The sequence below is a fragment of the Phoenix dactylifera genome, chromosome 16, assembly GCF_009389715.1.
Source record: "Phoenix dactylifera cultivar Barhee BC4 chromosome 16, palm_55x_up_171113_PBpolish2nd_filt_p, whole genome shotgun sequence".
Taxonomy (NCBI): domain Eukaryota; kingdom Viridiplantae; phylum Streptophyta; class Magnoliopsida; order Arecales; family Arecaceae; genus Phoenix; species Phoenix dactylifera.
Window position 1 is genome coordinate 4,626,575 of NC_052407.1, and position 19,371 is coordinate 4,645,945.

The following is a 19,371-nucleotide window of genomic DNA, read 5'->3' on the forward strand; positions in this document are numbered from 1 at the left end:
TAAATAAAGATACTGTAGGATCCACTAGTGGCTATGGTTATCCGAACCGATATGATAGTTATCTTCTTCCTGATTCAGTTATATGAGAGTGTTCCTATCCTCCTCATCACCAACGACAATGTGCTCTGAGGTAATCTCACCTCTAAGTGGGTAGATTTATTCTGACTGTTTAAATTCACCCAGCTTCCCGTCTCAACTCTCAGATTAATCGGCTTTGGTTAGAGTTCAGTGTCTCTTCAGGGTGGAAAGAAATGGAGGACGAGACCAAACCAGATTGTTCCCAGAGTGAAATTGGGTCCCAGGGATTAGAGGTTATCCGCTCACTCTTAGTATTCCATACCATTTCTCTTCTTATCATCTAATGCAGACATATATATTATTCTTATGGCATAGAGTCTGTACACTAAGCTGTCTTCTTCTTACATGTTAGTGTGATGCAATGCTGAATATATCTTTGCCTTTATATTCCTTCCTTCTTTTCTGTGTTTTGAGAATTATGGTGGAAGTGGCATCATCCTGAGTCAAACTCAGACCTTTCCAGAGAGGAGAGCGGTGCCAACTAGCTGAGAGGTGTTGGCCTTTCCATCCTTTATATTAGTATATTATGTGATCAAGTACATTTCTCACACAATTCTCAGGACATACTGCCTCTTTTCTTCTATTACTTTCATTCTCTATGGTTTTGACTTTTTTCCTTCTTTTTTCTTCGTTCATATTCTTTTTACCTTGATTTTTATGAATTTGTCATCTCTTTGCTTATTCAGGTATCCAAGTTAGGATTTGGTTGTATGGGTCTTGCTGGGGTATACAGTTCTGAGATTTGTCCGCTCCCTGATGATGTCGTATATCCATCATTAAGGCTGCCTTCCTCAAGGGATCACCTTCTTTGACACAGCTGATATATATGGATCCCATACCAATGAAATTTTAATTGAAAGGTCTGCGTCTCTTCCTTGTATTTATGATGAATTGATTATCGGGTTTCTAATTTGAGTGACAAATTGGATTGTTTAGGCCTTGAAGCAGTTGCCCCGGGAAAAGATTCAGTTGGCTACAAAATTCGGGATTGTAACGCTTGGTCCAGTGGTCTGGTTGTAAATGGTAGGCCAGAGTATGTGCGAGCATGCTGCAAAGCAAGCCTTGAACGCCTTGGGGTGGAATACATTGATCTGTACTATCAGCACAAGGTGGATACAACTGTGCCAATAGAGGAGACTGTGATATTAACCTCAAGAACATGTGCCTCTGATTGTGAGGGACAATTTTTTTCGATTTTTTGTTAGTGCAAATGGTTGGTTATTTCACTTTTTGGTAATTGGCAGATGGGGGAGCTTAAGAAATTGTGGAAGAAGGGAAATAAAGTACATTGGACTATCGGAGGCCAGCCAGATACAATTCGGCGTGCCCATGCTGTACATCCCATAACTGCAGTGCAGATGGAATGGTCACTCTGGACTCGTGATATTGAGGAAGAGATCGTCCCACTTTGCAGGTCTGGTTAATTTCCATTTTGATCAATTGTAAATTTCTTTTCTTTTGTGTGTGTGTATGGGTTTTAGGAATTAATGTTTCATGTCATGCTTCTTATTTCTCTTATGATATATGAGGTGTTCATCATCATTTGCCTTTTTTCTTTTTTGACAAAAAAGCCCATGCATCTTTTTTTGTAGCATACTGAATATTCTGAAAGGGTCAGATTATAATTGGATGTGTGAAATGTCACATGCGGAAAAAGAGACACATTTGAAGCAAATCATTTTATTAATTCATGGACTTGTAACACCTCACATTAAAACATGGAAATCTTACATAAAACTTATTAGGTGGTGGTCCTTTGAAAACACTCAAACAGAGAGATCATAATTTGATTGCGTTAGGAGAAATTTCTAGCCAGATTCTTCTTGGTTACATTGTCATGCTCTTCGTCGCATCCAGATAGACACATATATAAATATTAAATCAACTAACATGCCTTTTTTTACCTGAGTTTAAATTAGGGATGGTATTACTTTCAATCCCAAAATGTTGGAGTTGGGACTAAGTAGAATAAGGAAATGATGCAATCTTTTTTTGTTTCTTTCTCTGATTTTTGAGCAATCTTTGGCATATTGAATCACCATACTTGCATCCTTATCATGCTGTCATCTGGTACTTGAGCATGAGTCGCTTACATCTTTATGCTGGCTTCTTGTGTCTACTCTTGAAAGTGACTTGATGCACTAGAATGGAATCTTGCAATGCAGAGAGCTTGGCATTGGAATAGTTTCATACTCCCCTCTTGGCCGTGGATTTTTTGGTGGCAGAGGAGTTGTTGAAAATATGCCTCTAAATATGTTCTTGGTATGAACTTTAATTTATTAAGAATATTTTTTCTGGAGCTTTAGCTTTAAGTTCATCTGTATTTTTCTATAATTAGGATACTGATATGCTTGATATTTGAAAATGTGGATTGTTAGTGCATCACAAATTGATGATTTTGTCAGGCTACACATCCAAGATTTAATGAAGAAAATTTACATAAGAACAAGACACTCTATCAGAGACTAGAGAACTTGGCCGTGAAGCATTACTGTGCCCCTGCTCAGTTAGCTCTAGCATGGGTTCATCATCAAGGGGATGATGTGGTTCCTATCCCTGGTAAGCACTGGCCCTGAAATATATAATCATTCTAAACATCAACATAAGCATGTAATTGAAAAGAGTCGATCGATAATTTATTTCTACTAGCAGAATCTCCTTGGCTTTCAAGTACATGGAACACTAAATCAACTAGACCAAGAACTTGATGAAACCTAGGACCATTTGTGAAGGTTTTTCAATTAAGAAAGAAAAAGAAAAAGAACCCTATCAATATCTAGCTAAGGCTTGCCATCAGGAGATGAAACATTGGCAATGTTCTGAGTTCTTTTTTTTATTATTTGAAATCAAGTTTTGATGTTTGAAAAGTCTATAGTTTTAGGCAATTTGGTGCAAAGAAGATAATAATCTGTTTTTTTTTATGTTAGAAGGGAGAGAGCATAAAATTGCCAGACCTCGAGTATGCAGAATGATGCTGATAATTACTAGATCAATGACAGTTTGGAATGCTTTGCCTCATTTTGATATTGTTTTTCTCTGATGTAATGTGCCATGTGATTCTGTTCTCAGTACCTTTCACAACTGTGGTTGCTTTGGGGTCTTTCAGGCTTGCTGGGGGTGTTGGTATTTGATGCTTCTCCAGTTGTGAGGCTTTTAATGGTTTCTTGAGAGCTCTTATTTTGTCTTCTTCCTTCACCCTGTAAATGAAATGAAGATAGATGAGTCTGACCATCATTTGCCAAAGAACAAAAACCTATATAATCTTGAAACCATAGTTAGGACTTGTTTAGGTTCATTTTTAACAATTATGTTACATTTAGAATTAAGTTTAGCGCTGATTCCTCATTTAGTGACAAGGTAATCTCTATAATGCATTTAAATTGAGATGGATATTCTGGGAGCTGAAAGAATTCGTGTAGACCGTAAACCTCTTTCTTTTTTATTTTAGCAAACTTTATTAGGTTAAATTATTATTCAGTTACGAGTAAATGATTTATTGCTGGTTAGTATTTTATTTTCTTATAGCTAGATATTTGGATTGTTTCAACGATTGTATTCTATAAGGAGTAGACATGCGTTGTTCACCACTGCTCAAGTTTGATTATGCATGGGACCTTTCACATGGAGAGATAGGTGACAACCAACTGAGCTTCCAGTTGGCAAAGACTTGTGCATTATTGAAAGGAAGTTCTTGGAAATATTGCAGGATAAGTTTTTATCCTAATGGCTCTTTGCCATCTTTCCAAATCTCTAATAGTGTGACTTTGTGATGTCAACATCTGCCTCAAAGACATTCTAGTCCTGAAGGCCATTATAATTGCACCAAATGGTTATGCATGTGGACTTTCTAGTGTCCTAATACTGTGGAGTAGCTGCTCGCTAGGATAATTGCAACCTACAAGAATCATGAAGAGGTAGAGAAAAGATATAGTGAATTTGGGTCCCTACATTGCATATGAAGTAATTAGAAGGTGTGCATGTCTACCAATAAATCATGATATTTATGGTTTTGCATTTCCTTTTTTAATTTTAGGGCAGGTTACGGTTGGATAAAATTATGTGCTTGGATGTGTTCCAATATTTAAGATAGAGGAGAAAAAACTTTAGAATGTGCAATTGGAACACTTTCAGTAAAATGATCAAGGCTCATGGTCTTCTCCCTTTTCAACAACCTTGAAACTTTTATTTTTTTTTTTTATTTTAGTTTTTTAAGTAAAATGCTGGGTGCCAACCAGCTGAGATAACAGTTGCTGGCTGAGCCTTGTTAAATATAAGGATGGTAATATAACGAGCCTCTTATTTTTTTTATACATCTAATGTTTATTTGGTTGTTGTTAGATATGGATGACCTTTTCACTATGTTGTTCTGTCTTATATCCAACTTTTATCAGGGACCACCAAGATGAAGAACCTGGATTCTAACATTGGCTCTTTGAAGGTCAAGCTCACAGAGGAGGACCTGAAAGAAATATCGCATGCAGTTCCCATAGAAGAGGTAGCAGGTGATCGAGACTATGATTTTGTGGGACCAACCGATTGGAAGCATGCAAATACACCTCCCAGAGATTCCAGTGCCCCAGCATGATGTTATTAGATCATGTCCAGTTTGATCTGATGATAAAGAAAGCCCTGAGATTCCAACTGGATGGGAAACTTCTCTGCCTGGTCTCTTAACGGTCGTCTTTGGCCCCTAATAAAAAAGTTGCTTGCTTTGTTTCTGAGAAGATTGCAGAAGTTGTTTGTAGTTACTGTCTACTTAATAAAAGTTTGTAGTTGCTGTTATGCTACTGTTTTTGATCCCTCCCTCCACTGCTACCGTAATTGGTCCTCCGCACCAATACGTACAAGCACTATATGAACATGGTACCAGTATAGGTATTAAAACCAGGTCTGACTTTAGGCGTAAAGCCATCCTTCAACATGATACCAATACGTACCTGCTCATATATATCGATCTCTGCCCATGGTTCGCGCAAGTGAAGCAAGCGATGCTGTCCTCTTGAATCACTACGTGCCAAAGCACAGGCTCAGTGTATGGCAACTAGGAGACTATAGAGATCATCCTGCATCGGTTAAGACCTTTGTCAACTTCCTTACTTAGTGCCAAATTCTCCCATGCTCAAAGACATTTTTATGATAGATAAATTCAAGTTGTCTTCTCCACGTACCCAAATCCTTGGATAAGAACCTCCACCCCTACTTGCTTTATGTCTTTGACCCCCAAACCGCCTTCCTCCTTATGCGTACAAACCAAATTCATAATTGACCTTGCAGGATGAGCTATGAGCATCTGAAGAACCACTCCAAAGAATGGATTTTCTACACGTGTCAATTCCTTTGATGATCCATGAAGGGAGCTTGAACATAGAGATGTAGTAAAGAGGAAGTGAAGTGATAACTGAGTTAATGAGTGTGAGTTTGTTGGAAATATATAATAGATTGTAATATAAAATAGTAAATTCATAGTTTACTATAATTATTAATCACTTCGAATCAAACCTCACGAACAGATACTTTAAAGTGGCTGTTGAAGATATAACGGGAACAGTTACTTTAAGGTGGCTGTTGAAGATATAACACGAAGAGTTGCTTTAAAGTGGCCATTGAAGATATAACACAAACGGTTATTTAAAGTGACTATTAAAGATATAATTTTCTAATTAAAAGTTTGGCAATCTGTGCGAATCGTTCTTTGCTTCACGGACGGTTACGATTAAAGTCGGAAATTGTGGCAACTTAAATTAATTGATTGGCAAGAGATGTGCCGTTTGATGCCAATAGATGCAACAAAAGATGGATTATTCTAAAATAGGAAATGCACCGATTGGGAAGGGGCATCATGTCTCTATAAATAGAGAGCCTTGGTCAGATTTGAAAAGGCAATATTTTATTTTCCCACTTCCGGCAATTCTGTCAAAAGACCTTTATTTCCTTTAGTTTCTAAAACAGTTTCAAGAGTTTTTGGAATCTCTTTAGAATTGCTATCTGCATAATTCCCTAAGGCTTTGTTGTATCTAGGGGGTGATTTGCTAGGAACCTATTAGCAAACTCCTTTGAGTGGGGGCAAATATCACCTTAAAGAAAGCGATTTTACGAGCCTCAAAGCCTTGAATTGTTCTACAATTTCTTTTATTTTCTTGTTTCCTCTAACTCTCCTCAACAATTTTAAGGTGATATTCGCAATGGCTTTTGAATCAAGTATTGCCTTCAAAGTCATAAATCAAGATTTCGTCAAGCTAGATCGATTTGATGGAACTAATTTCACTCGTTGGAAAGACAAGATGACATTTCTTCTCACTGCACTGAAAATCGCTTATGTGTTAGATCCAAGTCTACAACCAATTCCTCCTGAAACTCCACAAGATTCTGATCAAGTCAAAGAAGAACGAAAGAAGCGAGAGGATGATGAATTTGTTTGTCGAGGCCACATTTTGAACACATTGTCAGATCGTCTCTATGATCTCTATGTCTCTTTGAAGTCTCCACAAGAAATTTGGAAAGCATTAGAGGAGAAGTATACAACTGAAAGGCAAGGTACGGACAAATTTTTGATTATGAAATATTTTGAATTTAAGATGACTGATAACATACCAATCATGGATCAAGTACATGAATTGCAAGTTTTGGTTAGTAGACTCCGTGATCTTAAAATTATTATTCCTGAGTCACTTCAAGTGGGGGCAATTATTGCAAAACTTCCTCCCACTTGGAATGATTATAGGAAGAAACTTCTGCACATGACAGAAGATTTAAACATAGAACGGATACAAAAGCATCTAAGGATTGAAGAAGAAACTAGAAAACGAGATGCTCTGTATCTGAATTCTAACGTGAATTATGTTAGTAAAAAAGAGTCTAACAAAAACCAAAGAAGCCAGAAATTTTTCCAAGTACAAAAGAAAGGTTATGGCTTCAAGAAGAATATCAATCCCAACAAAAGGAATAAAATTTGTTATCATTGTGGAATGAAAGGCCATTATATTCGTGAGTGCAGGCATCGTCACAATGAAAGAAAGTCAGTCTAGGTTCAACCAACAATGAAAACAATGCAAACATGGAGGAAGAAGAGATCAAAGATCTTGTTGCTATGGTTTCTGTAATGCAAATTAGTATGATTACAGAAATACATATGGCAACGGCCAACAAGTCATCTGAGTGGTGGCTTGACTCTGGCGCTACAATTCATGTTTGCAATGATAGAGATCAATTCAAGAGTTATGAAGGTGCTGTTGTTGGTCAAGAAGTACTAATGGGAATAACAACCCTGCAAAAGTCCTTGGAAAAGGAATTGTTGAACTTCAATTTACTTCTGGAAAGAAACTGACTTTGTTAAATGTCCTGCATGTCCCAAAATTAGAAAAAATCTTGTATCTGCTAGTCTGTTATGTAAGAAAGGTTTTAAAGTTGTTCTAGAATCTGATAAAGTGGTCCTTTCTAAGAATGGGATTTTTGTTGGGAAGGGATATTCTTGTAATGGTATGTTTAAACTCAGTCTTGATAATATTAATAAAGTATCATCACATTCTGCTTATATTGTTGATTCTTTTTGTTCTTTATGGCATGCTAGACTAGCACATTTAAATTTTAAGTCATTACATTTTATGCATAAGCATGGATATATTTCTTATATGCATAAAGACAATAATAAGTGTGAAATTTGCATTCAAGCAAAAATCACTAAGAAGCCTTTTCCCAAGATGGAAAGAAATACTCAAATATTGGAATTGGTACATTCCGAATGAATTCTAAGAGGTGGCAAACGCTATTTTATAACATTTATAGATGATTGCTCAAGATACACATATGTGTATTTAATGAGAAGCAAAGACGAAGCATTTGACTTCTTTAAATGTTATATAGCAGAAGTAGAAAATCAAAAGGAAAAGAAAATTAAAATTCTTCGCAGTGATAGAGGTGGAGAATATTTTTCTAGTGAATTTTCTGCTTATTGTGAAGAGCACGGTATTATGCACCAAAAATCAGCACCATATACACCTCAACAAAATGGTTTGGCTGAAAGAAAAAATAGGACTTTAATTGACATAGTTAATGCAATGATTTTAAATGTTAAGTTATCTTTAAATTTGTGGGGTGAAGCATTGCTCACTGCATATCATGTTCACAATAGAATTCCATCCAGAAAAATGCAAATTTCACCCTATGAATTGTGGAAAGGAAGAAAACCAAATTTAGACTATTTTAAAGTATGGGGGTGTTTGGCCTTTTATAGAGTTCCTGATCTAAAGAGAACCAAATTAGGGCCAAGAGCAATTAAAAGTGTGTTTGTGGGATATGCTCAAAATTCAAAAGCATATAGATTGTTAGACTTAGAGTCTAATGTTATAGTGGAAACTAGAGATGCAGAATTTATAGAAGATAAATTCTGGACTGATTTTGTGCCTAAGTCTATTCCTACCATTGATAGCACACAACCCTCACAAACTGACTTAACTCCCAGCATGTCAAACCATGAGAATAATAAAAGGAAGGAGCATAATACTTCTTTGGAGCCTAGGAAAAGTCAAAGAAATAGAAAAGAACAAGAATTTAGGTCCTGATTTTCATTTTCTTCAATCTATAGTCTTTCTTGTTGAAGGTAATAGAACCACGATACTCAAGAAAATACCCATTTTATTAAATATTGAGGACGATCCGAAAACATATAGTGAGGCAATGTCATCAAGAGATGCAACCTTTTGGAAAGAGGCTATAAATGATGAAATGGACTCAATATTGTCTAACAATACTTGGGTTCTAGTGGACTTGCCCTCAAGGATCAAAGCCAATTAGATGCAAATGGGTATTTAGAAAGAAGTACAATACAGATGGATCTTTACAAACCTTTAAGGCTAGATTAGTAGCCCAAAGGGTTTACACAAAAGAAGGCATAGATTATTTTGATACTTATGCACCAGTGGCAAGAATAACATCCATTAGAGTTCTTATGGCATTAGGTTTCAATTTATAAATTGCATGTTCATCAAATGGATGTTAAAACAACATTTTTAAATGGTGATCTGATGAAGAGATTTATATGGAACAATCAGAGAGGATTGTTCTTCCTGGAAATGAAAAGAAAAGTCGTAAATTGGTCAAGTCATTATATGGTTTAAAGCAAGCACCAAAACAATGGCATGAAAAGTTTGATTCAGTAATTTTATCATATGGATTTACACATAACAATGCTGACAAGTGCATTTATTCCAAAGTTTACTCAACATTATGGCGTGATCATTTATCTTTATGTGGGATGACTTACTAATTTTTGGAACCAATTTAGAAGGTGTGTCTGAAACTAAGAAGTATCTGGACTTCTCAGTTTAAGATGAAAGATCTTAATGAAGCAGATACTATCTTAGGCATAGTAGGTTAGGAAACATAGTGGGGGATATGCCTTAAATCAATCTCATTACGTTGAGAAATTGGTTGATGAAATTTAAACATCTAGGAATAAAAGAAGCAAGTACCCCATATGATCCTAATAGAAAATTGACTGACAATTCTGGCAGAGTAGTGGCACAGCTTGAATACACCAGTGCTATTGGAAGTTTAATGTATGCTATGCATTGTACAAGGGCAGATATTGCATTTGCTGTGTGCAAACTCTCTAGATATAGCAGTATGCCTAGTACAGATCACTGGAAAGCAATAAATAGAGTTTTGGATATCTCAAGAAAACAATTGAATTGGGATTGTTCTATTTTAATTATCCAGCTGTACTAGAAGGATTCACTGATGCAAGTTCGATTACAAGTGCAAGTGATAATAAATCCACGACAGGATGGATTTTTACACTTGGTGGTGGAGCGATTAGTTGGGCCTCTAAGAAACAGACATGTATTTCACACTCAACCATGGAATCTGAATTTATAGCATTGGCAGCTGCCAGAAAAGAAGCAGAATGGTTGAGAAATCTATTATTAGACATTAAGTTATGGCCACAACCTATGCCACCTATTTCTTTACACAGTGATAGTGAAGCTACTATGTCTAGAGCATATAGTAAAGTTTACAATGGTAAATCTAGACATATCAGTTTAAGACATGAATATGTCAAACAATTAATAATGGATGGAATTGTTACCATCATTTATGTTAAGATCTAGCAGTAATTTGGCGGATTCGCTAACCAAAGGTTTGTCAAGAGACTTGGTGAAAATTACATCTGCTAGAATGGGACTGAAACCCTTTTGTAAATAGTCACCGGTAATGGTAACCCAACCTTACTCTAGAAAAAAAAACTAATACTAAGGTTTAAAGGGTAATAACAAGATACTGTCATGTGACTGATAGCACTAATACTTACATTGAGTCCCAAAAGAAAATTTAGTGCCAACTGTCACATTAATAGAGGATGAGTTATAACTCTTAATGGAATCCAAATTATTTTAAGTGTCTACAGTAACAGGAACACAAATAAAAATGGGATCCCACCTATATGAATATAGAAGTGGTGCCGCTTTCTAGCAAGAGTTTGGGGTTTACTCTTGTAAATATTCATGAAACCAGGATTAGCACATGGGCATAATAGTGCTAAAGCGAGTTATGAACTTCTCAATGAAACTGAATATAACTATGTGTGTAATGTTTCCGGTTCTAATAAAGAAGCATTGGTTTAAGCTTCGGCCACCAATAACTTCATTAGAGCTTTGAGACATTTATACTAAGTGAAGGTTTAAATCGAAAGATACCTTTATGTATGCATGGTTATATTGTTAGAAACTAAAGGAAATTTAATATTACAATTTAGTGGGGGAATGTTGGAAATATATAATAGATTGTAATATAAAATAGTAAATTCATAGTTTACTATAATTATTAATCACTTCGGATCAAACCTCACGAACAGTTGCTTTAAAATAGCCGTTGAAGATATAACAGGAACAGTACTTTAAAGTGGCTGTTGAAGATATAACACGAATAGTTGCTTTAAAGTGGCCGTTGAAGATATAACACAAACGGTTATTTAAAGTGACTGTTAAAGATATAATTTTCTAATCAAAAGTTTGGCAATATGTGCGAATTGTTCTTTGCTTCACGGACGGTTACGAATAAAGTCGGAAATTGTGGCAACTTAAATTAATTGATTGGCAAGAGATGTGCTGTTTGATGCTAATAGATGCAACAAAAGATGGATTGTTCTAAAATAGGAAATGCACCGATTGGGAAGGGGCACCATGTCTCTATAAATAGAGAGCCTTGGCTAGATTTGAAAAGGCAATATTTTATTTCCCCACTTCCGGCAATTCTGTCAAAAGACCTTTATTTCCTTTAGTTTCTAAAACAGTTTCAAGAGAGTTTTTGGAATTTCTTCGGAATTGCTATCTGCAGAATTCCCTAAGGCTTTGCTGTATCCTGGGGGTGATTTGCTAGAACCTATTAGCAAACTCCTTTGAGTGGAGGCAAATATCACCTTAAAGAAAGTGATTTTACGCGCCTCAAAGCTTTGAATTGTTCTACAATTTCTTTTATTTTCTTGTTTCCTCCAACTCTCCTCAACAGAGTTAAGCCAATCTACTCTCGATTCTTTGCAACAGTAGTACCCAATTCGATTTAGAAGGCTTGGTTTCTACTTGAAGGAAGGGCCAACTATTTGACCTGCAGAGCAATCAATGGGAAGTTAAGCCATTCGGTACACTACGTTCCAGTGTCCGACCGTGGACCGATGAATGAGACCGAGCTCTTCTGCAAGTTGATGGACAAGCCATATAGTAACTCAAAAGTCAAAACAGAAAAGGATGATCTTCAAGATTGCACGGTAATTCTTCTCTGCTTTGAGAAACACAAAGATATCATCTGCATATTGAGATGAGGAAGCTCGGAAGTGAGAGAGTATGGAAGCCTTCTTTTGTGACAATGGAGGTCCGCTCCCTAAATACAACAACAATCCTTTTAGACACTTCAGAGGCACTTAATGCTTCAAACCTGAAGACCCTATTATTACTACGCTCTAGCCATAAGATCCAACATCCCGTCACGATCAGCGAGTCCACAGCTTTGCAGTAACCCTGCTAGCTCTCAGGTGTTTTGGCCTCCACGACGTCCAAACATCCTCCTGATATTCTAATGGTAGCTGGGAGAGCTTTAATTGTAGCTGATAACAGAACACTCCAAACTAACCTGGAGTAGGCGCATCCGAGAAGAAGATGGTTGGCAGTTTCAGGTTGTTCGCTGCATAGTAGGCATAATGCAGGACCTTGAATGATACCTCTTCTCACTAGGTTATCCGCTGTCCAAATTCTTTATGAAAGCCCAGCCAGCTGAAGTTCTTCACTTTCTTCGGAATTGGCGAACTCCACACCATACTTCCAATTAGAGATTTCATGTAAGAACCGTGCATGTATTTAGTCCCACATTCAGTTATTTACCAAAATATTTTTAGTTACTCATCCGAACTAAGGATCCTAAAAAATACGTTCGAGCTAGCTTTTTGCGGATAATATTTTAGATTATGACAAATAGTATAGCCTGTCTAGACTAGAGGATACTGTAGCACACCTTCATGAAGGCTGACCACATGTGTTATGGATAGGACTAAAACCCCCCAAAAAAGATATATAGAACTTTCAATTGAATGGCCGCAACACTTCTCAGCGGTCGTTTAAAGTTGTTAATCCATCAAAATTTAAATTTTTATATCGGTTTTATCTTCATGAATGCATAGGCTAAAACACAACAATATTTTATTAAATAAACAGTAACTTGGCGAACAATGTCAATACTCTTTTTTTTGCTAATGAAAAAAGGGTAGAGGAGAGGAAGGGACAAGCCCACCCCCGCGTAGTAGCCCCCACTGGGCCCTCGCCCCGCTAGAGAATGTTCGATACAGGCAGAAATGGCCGTGTGTTGGGCAACCTGACCGGTTTTACTCATGCCTTCCCCACCTGTGGGCTCGGCTCAGCTACCCCTCTAGGCTCTAGCTCGAGTCCCACGTGTGAGTACGTCACACCTGGCACCATCCTGGCTACTAGCGGTCCAAGAACGGTCCTATATCTCATGTCCAAGCAGTGGCCAAAGCCACATTTTAATCGTCGCCGCACGACTCGAACTTGGAACCATGAGGTTAGAATCCCTGCCCGGTACCACTAGGCTACCACCTTGGTGGCAATGTCAATACTCTTTCACTTTTAATGGTTCTTTTCTATTATAACATCATTATAGTTGCTTCTTATTTTAATATAAAAACTTTAGAACTGTGTATTTAGGAATACCAACTGATTCAGCTTTTGATGCCAGTGAAACTGGATTCGAAGCCTGTGATAGACCCACTAGAGGGAAGGCCTCTTTCTTATTAAATAATAGAAAAAAGAAACGAAAATCCTTGGTAGGAATTACGTACAATTGACTTATTGTCACGTCTTACTTAAGCACTGAGCACACACGTTTGACGGTGGCTAATTACGTTCCAAAGCTGCTGTTCCGCGAAGACTGTCAGCCAGCTAGTAATTGGATTTCTTACGGAAGCGATGAGATCACGCTTCAGTCGCTTGGCCCTTGATTTTAGAATTCAAACCACATGCCAACTTTTTACTTGCCTCGTACTCCGCAGACAAAAATATATGGATGTATCCGGGGGTAAGCTCACTTCCGCTGAGCTGATTCAAATCCAAACCTTGTAGATATCTTTGATTCATCGAAAGAGGAGGAAAAAAAAATAAGGTCATGAAAAAAAATATGGTCATGAAAAAAAAATATGGTCATAAAAAAAATCACGTAATTAGCTATAATTTATTTAAAAAAATGGTAAAGTAGGGCTTTCATAGAAATTAATTTTTTATATTTCATAAAAAAACTACATAGATATGCAAAAAATTAATTTGCACATGTTGAAAGTTGACTTATTTTTTTCAAAAAAATCCGTAAATTTTTAGATAAAATGAGGTTAAGGCCTTCTCTTTAATTAAAAACAAAATAGATATTTTACATAACTTTTTTAGAAAAATAAATACTCAATCAAATATAAGCTATTCTGAAATATGTTTTTTTTTTCATAGTCAACCAAACATATAAAAACTATATCCTCAAACATCATATAGTCAGATATCAACTTTTTAGAAGATTTTCTTTTTTTTTTTCTGCAAACTAATAATTTGTCACCCAGGGCAGCGTTTCTTGCATTCCTAGTTGTTTTGCCAGAAAGAGCCTGGAGAGCAACGGAAGAACAAGGCAAAACCCAGATGATCCCCAGGGAGAAGTTGGGAACCAGGGATTAACAACTATATATTTTATTAAGTAGCATTATTATAGTAGCGATCATAATAGTGCTTTTTTCAATAGAAAAACTTTAAAACTATATATTTTAGGATAAGTACCAACTGATTCAGCCTTCGACACCTGTGAACCGGATTGGAAGCCTGTGATAGATTTACTTGAGAGGCAAGCCTCTTTCTTCCAAAAAAAAAAAAATTAGAAAAAAGAGTAGATAGGAGGGACGTACCAGTTTAGTCATTCCCACGTCTTGCTTAAGCGCTGAGCTCAAGTTTAACGGTGGTAAATCACGTGTCAAGGAAGCTGGTTGTCCCGGGAAGACTACTAGCCTCCTCATAATATGATTCTTTGGATTCTTACGGAAGCGATGAGATCACTCGGTAGTTACTAATCCAGAGGTAAGTTCAGCTGCGGTAAGCTGATTCAAGCCCAACCCTTATAAATTCGTCACCAGCGGGAGCGTTTCCTGCATTCCCGGTTTCCTGTGGGAGAAAGCAGAGTGTTTTTGTTTTCGAGTGAGAGAGCAATGGAAGGGCAGGGCAAAACCCAGATGATCCCCAGAGTGAAGTTAGGAACCCAGGGATTAGAGGTAAGCATTATCCTACTATGATTGCACCATGCATGCAGCAACCCTCCTCTGGTATTCCTTTACATTTATCTCCAATTCATCGTCAAGATGGTAACGTGGTGACTTCTTTGCTTCTATCCAGGTATCCAAATTAGGATATGGATGCATGGGCCTTACCGGGGTATACAATTCTCCGGTCTCCGACGAAGTGGGGATATCCATCATCAAGGATGCCTTCAACAAGGGAATCACTTTCTTCGACACTTCCGACGTATACGGACCCCGTACTAATGAGATCTTGGTTGGGAAGGTTTGCTTTTCTTTCCTTCACTTCCACATGAATGCATCAACTTCTGAGTGTTTAGTATCAGTAGTGACAAAAGGATGGATGGATGGTTGTTCTAGGCATTGAAGGAGTTGCCCCGCGAGAAGATTCAATTGGCCACAAAATTTGGGATAGTGAAGCTTGATCAAACTGGTCTGATGATAAATGGCAGGCCGGAATATGTGCGGGCTTGCTGCGAAGAAAGTCTTAAGCGCCTCGGTGTGGACTACATTGATCTCTACTATCAGCACCGGATAGATAAGACTGTGCCTATAGAGGAAACCGTAAGTATTAGGAACTTTAAGAACTTGTTCCTGTGTGCGAGGGCCATTTCTATTGAGCTCTTGATGTGAATGGTTCTCTTTTGGCATCTGGTAGGTAGGGGAGCTTAAGAAGTTGGTGGAAGAGGGAAAAGTGAGGTACATTGGGCTGTCGGAGGCCAGCTCCGACACAATTCGACGTGCCCATGCAGTGCATCCCATCACTGCAGTGCAGATGGAATGGTCTCTCTGGACTCGGGAAATTGAGGAAGAGATAGTCCCACTTTGCAGGTCTGGTTTTAACTCTTTATGAAATTGATATGCAAATTTGCAAAATTTTGCATGCTACTGAAACATGGATGATGTTTTGCGCAGCTGAGCTTCTGGAGTAACATTGATTCGTCTTATCTTGATATTTTACATGCGGTAATACTTTGTCCTCTTACAATTCATTTAGTGTATTGCATATGGAAATGCAGAGAACTTGGCATTGGAATAGTTCCATATAGCCCTCTTGGTCGTGGTTTTTTCGGTGGCAGAGGAGTTACAGAAAGTGTGCCTACAAATTCTTTCTTGGTATGAACTCTTATTAAATCCAAGCTTTTCTACCGAAGCTTTATATTTCAGAGTATTTTAATGCAATGAGCAGCTAATATGCTTGATATTCTGAAATGAAGTTTGTTAAATTATAATTAATCGATAATTTTGTTAGGTTTCTCATCCAAGGTTTACTGGAGAGAACCTAGAGAAGAATAAGACGCTCTATGTGAGACTAGAGAACTTGGCCATGAAGCATCACTGTGCTCCTTCTCAACTAGCTCTCGCTTGGATTCTTCATCAAGGGGATGATGTTGTCCCCATCCCTGGTAAGCAATTGCCCCAACATTATTTTCCCTCACATCAATATCAGCATAAGAAGAGTTGCCATTGGTCTCTATTAGCAGAATTTATCTTTGAATGCAAGAAACCATAACTGGACAAAGAACTAATCTGAAAGAAAGAGGACCTAGAACTTGATGGAAACTTGAGACCTGGACTGAAACTTTTAGTGGTACTGCTGCTTTCCTAAAGTGCAAGAGAACTTGGAATCAAAATTGTGTTCGATACCCGATAAACTTTAGTCTGTTAAAGACGCCACCATTTCTTGCCAGGAATAAAGTATTAATTCTTGAGAATTTGTTAGCTTTCTTCTAATAATGGCTTTAGACAATATAGCACTCGAAAGATCAATGTTCATCTCAAAGATACTGTGTATATGATCTGATATTGGTCCCTCAAGAATTATTCACTTTTCCATGTACTGATCCCCAAATAAGGCTTAAATGTTCTTTAGTAATTCTTAGAAATTTCTTAGGACAAGGCCCAACCCACCTTAATTATGCTAATGAAGGAAGGGGAGAACAAAGAAGAAGAGCAGAAGATAGAGACGGGAAGAGGTACACAAGAAGAAAAGAACAAATAGGAAATGTGATTGCAACTGTCTTAATTGGTACATCGCTATAGAGCCCTTGTTCAACATAACATCACAATCTGAAATAGTTTAGGGAAAGCTTAACACTTCTCCAGTTGCTTCATCTATTGTTCAAATAATTACCTACTATAAGATCTTTCCTACTAAGGATCTTTCTCTTTGGTTGGCTGAGTCAAATTGTCCACCATTATTTTCCACTTCACTTTGACAATCCTGTCATTTTGAGATGTTGGCTGACAAAAGAGAGCTAGTAAACCTGGAGCTGCACTGCAAGGATGCAACAAAAAAGCCCCTTCTTGTGAGAAGGTTGAAGGGAAGATGAAGTTGCTCATTTCATGTCATGAGTCCAAGTATATATGAATGCTTAATTTTCGCATATTCTAGGCCTGATGGACATTGTGATTATAACAGATGCTTATATATATGAATTTTCTAGCATACTAGTGATTGGACAAGTATCCAGCTAGGGTATTGCCAACCCAAAACCTTGATGAAGAGGTGTGGAACATCGACAATAACTTTGAGGCCATATTTGAGGGGTGCATGCATATGCACTGAATTATGGTATTTTGAAAATAATGTTACAATTTCATAAAAAATAGGTTCTAGTATGTGTTTCAAAATATTCTGTAAGGGAAAGAAAACCCCTAAAAATTGTTGGCTTCCAACTTCATACTCCAGTTTAATGATCAAGATCTTGGTCGTCCTCTCCGTTTCCTTGCAGAAAGATATATTTTTCTTAATTCAACCGTAATTAGCTGATTAATCTTTGAATATAGGAACACTCATATAACCAGCCTTTTGATATATTTTGTCATATAGATATGTATTTTTCTCAAAACTATATAAAGATACGAATAGACAGATAAATAGATGCATTGAATGGATGGATGGGTGGATGGATGGATAGTATGAGCTTTTCCATTTTATTGACTATCTTATTCTGTTGTTATCAGGGACAACTAAGATCAAGAACCTAGATGACAATATTGGTTCTTTGAAGGTAAAGCTCACAAAAGAGGACCTGGAAGAAATATCCAATGTGGTACGTGAAGAAGAGGTGACAGGTTCAAGAACCTCCAGTCAATTTGAAAAGGCTGGCTGGAAGTATGCGAATACTCCTCCAAAAGATATCAACTCATCAGCATAAGATCGTCTAGTCCTGCTGTTTTCCTTGAAAAACATTCAGATCAATTCCTTCTTTCCCCTTCAAATGTTTTTGAAGGCACCTTTCCCCCTTCAAATGTTGAAGAATGGAGACTGTTTTCTTTTTCTTTTTTTTTTTTTTTTTTTTTTTTTTAAGAACAGAGTGCTACTCTCAATTAATAATTAAAACATTACAATATTTAAAGTTTGAAGAATAACAACCCACTAACAACATGATCCAAAACTTGCTCCACGATTACAAAGAATAAATAACAAAATAACTAATTCCTAAAAAACAGGAACAAACTTTGACACAATCAACTTGATAAAAACACGTAGACGTATTTCAATCCTGAAGCATTTTTCTAACACTCCTCCTTGCTTTAGGAGCTGCAAACACCAAGTCTTGACCTCAGAAACTCGAACTTGCAAGCAGGCAATGATTTGGTTAAAATGTCTGCAACTTGATCTTCTGTTTTGCAGTAGACAAGAATCACATCTCCATGTTTCTATACTTCCCTTAGGAAGAATAATTTGATGTTAAAATGCTTAGTCTTCCCATGAAACACGGGATTATGAGAGATAGCAATAGCAGCTTGGTTGTCAACAAGAATCTCTGTGCTTTCCTTCTGCTCCAGATTAAGATCAACTAAAATTTTCCTCAGCCATAAAGCTTGATTAACAGTAGCTGTTGCAGCAATAAACTCTGCTTCGGCAGTGGATTGAGCTACAGTTTCTTGCTTCTTCGAGCTCCATGAGAAAACACCAGAGCCAAGAGTAAAACAGTAACCTGAAGTGCTCCTCATATCATCAATAGAACCTCCCTAGTCATTGTTAGAAAAGCCAACCAGCTTGAACTCCTTGCTTCTTGTGAACTTAACACCAAAATCACTTGTGCCCTTGACATATCGAATCACTCTCTTGGCAGCCTTGAGATGTAATTCACTTGCACAGTGCATGAATCGAGACAAAATACTTACAGCATTCAAGATATCAGGCCTTGTTGCTGTGAGATACATCAAGCAACCAATCAAACTCCTGAAATATCCTTCATCAACTTTGTCAGCACCATCTTCTTTGCACAACTTCTCTTTTTGATTCATTGGAGTGCTTGCTGCCTTGCATTCCTCCATCTGAAACTTCTTCAGTACTTCCTTTGCATACTTTTTCTGACAGATGAAAACTTCACCTTGCCTTTACTTGATCTCCATGCCAAGGAAATAGGATATGAGCCCGAGATCTGTCATTTCAAACACCTTCAACATCTCCTGTTTGAAATTTTGAATATGATCTGCATTGTTTCCTGTAACCAGTA

At 37.3% G+C, this 19,371-nt stretch overlaps 1 protein-coding gene and 1 pseudogene across 1 annotated transcript; both read left to right on the forward strand.

The window, feature by feature from the left end:
- The first annotated feature begins 225 nt into the window (after positions 1–225).
- Positions 226–4,861, forward strand: LOC103697095 (annotated as a pseudogene).
- A 9,877-nt stretch (positions 4,862–14,738) lies between these two features.
- On the forward strand, positions 14,739–18,280 carry LOC103697094 (probable aldo-keto reductase 1). Its single transcript, XM_039114308.1, has 7 exons — positions 14,739–14,875; positions 14,997–15,164; positions 15,260–15,463; positions 15,558–15,730; positions 15,919–16,015; positions 16,152–16,305; positions 17,867–18,280. Exons 1-7 carry the CDS (start codon positions 14,813–14,815, stop codon positions 18,058–18,060), a joined length of 1,053 nt encoding a protein of 350 aa, XP_038970236.1. The 5' UTR covers positions 14,739–14,812; the 3' UTR covers positions 18,061–18,280.
- Positions 18,281–19,371: the final 1,091 nt, after the last annotated feature.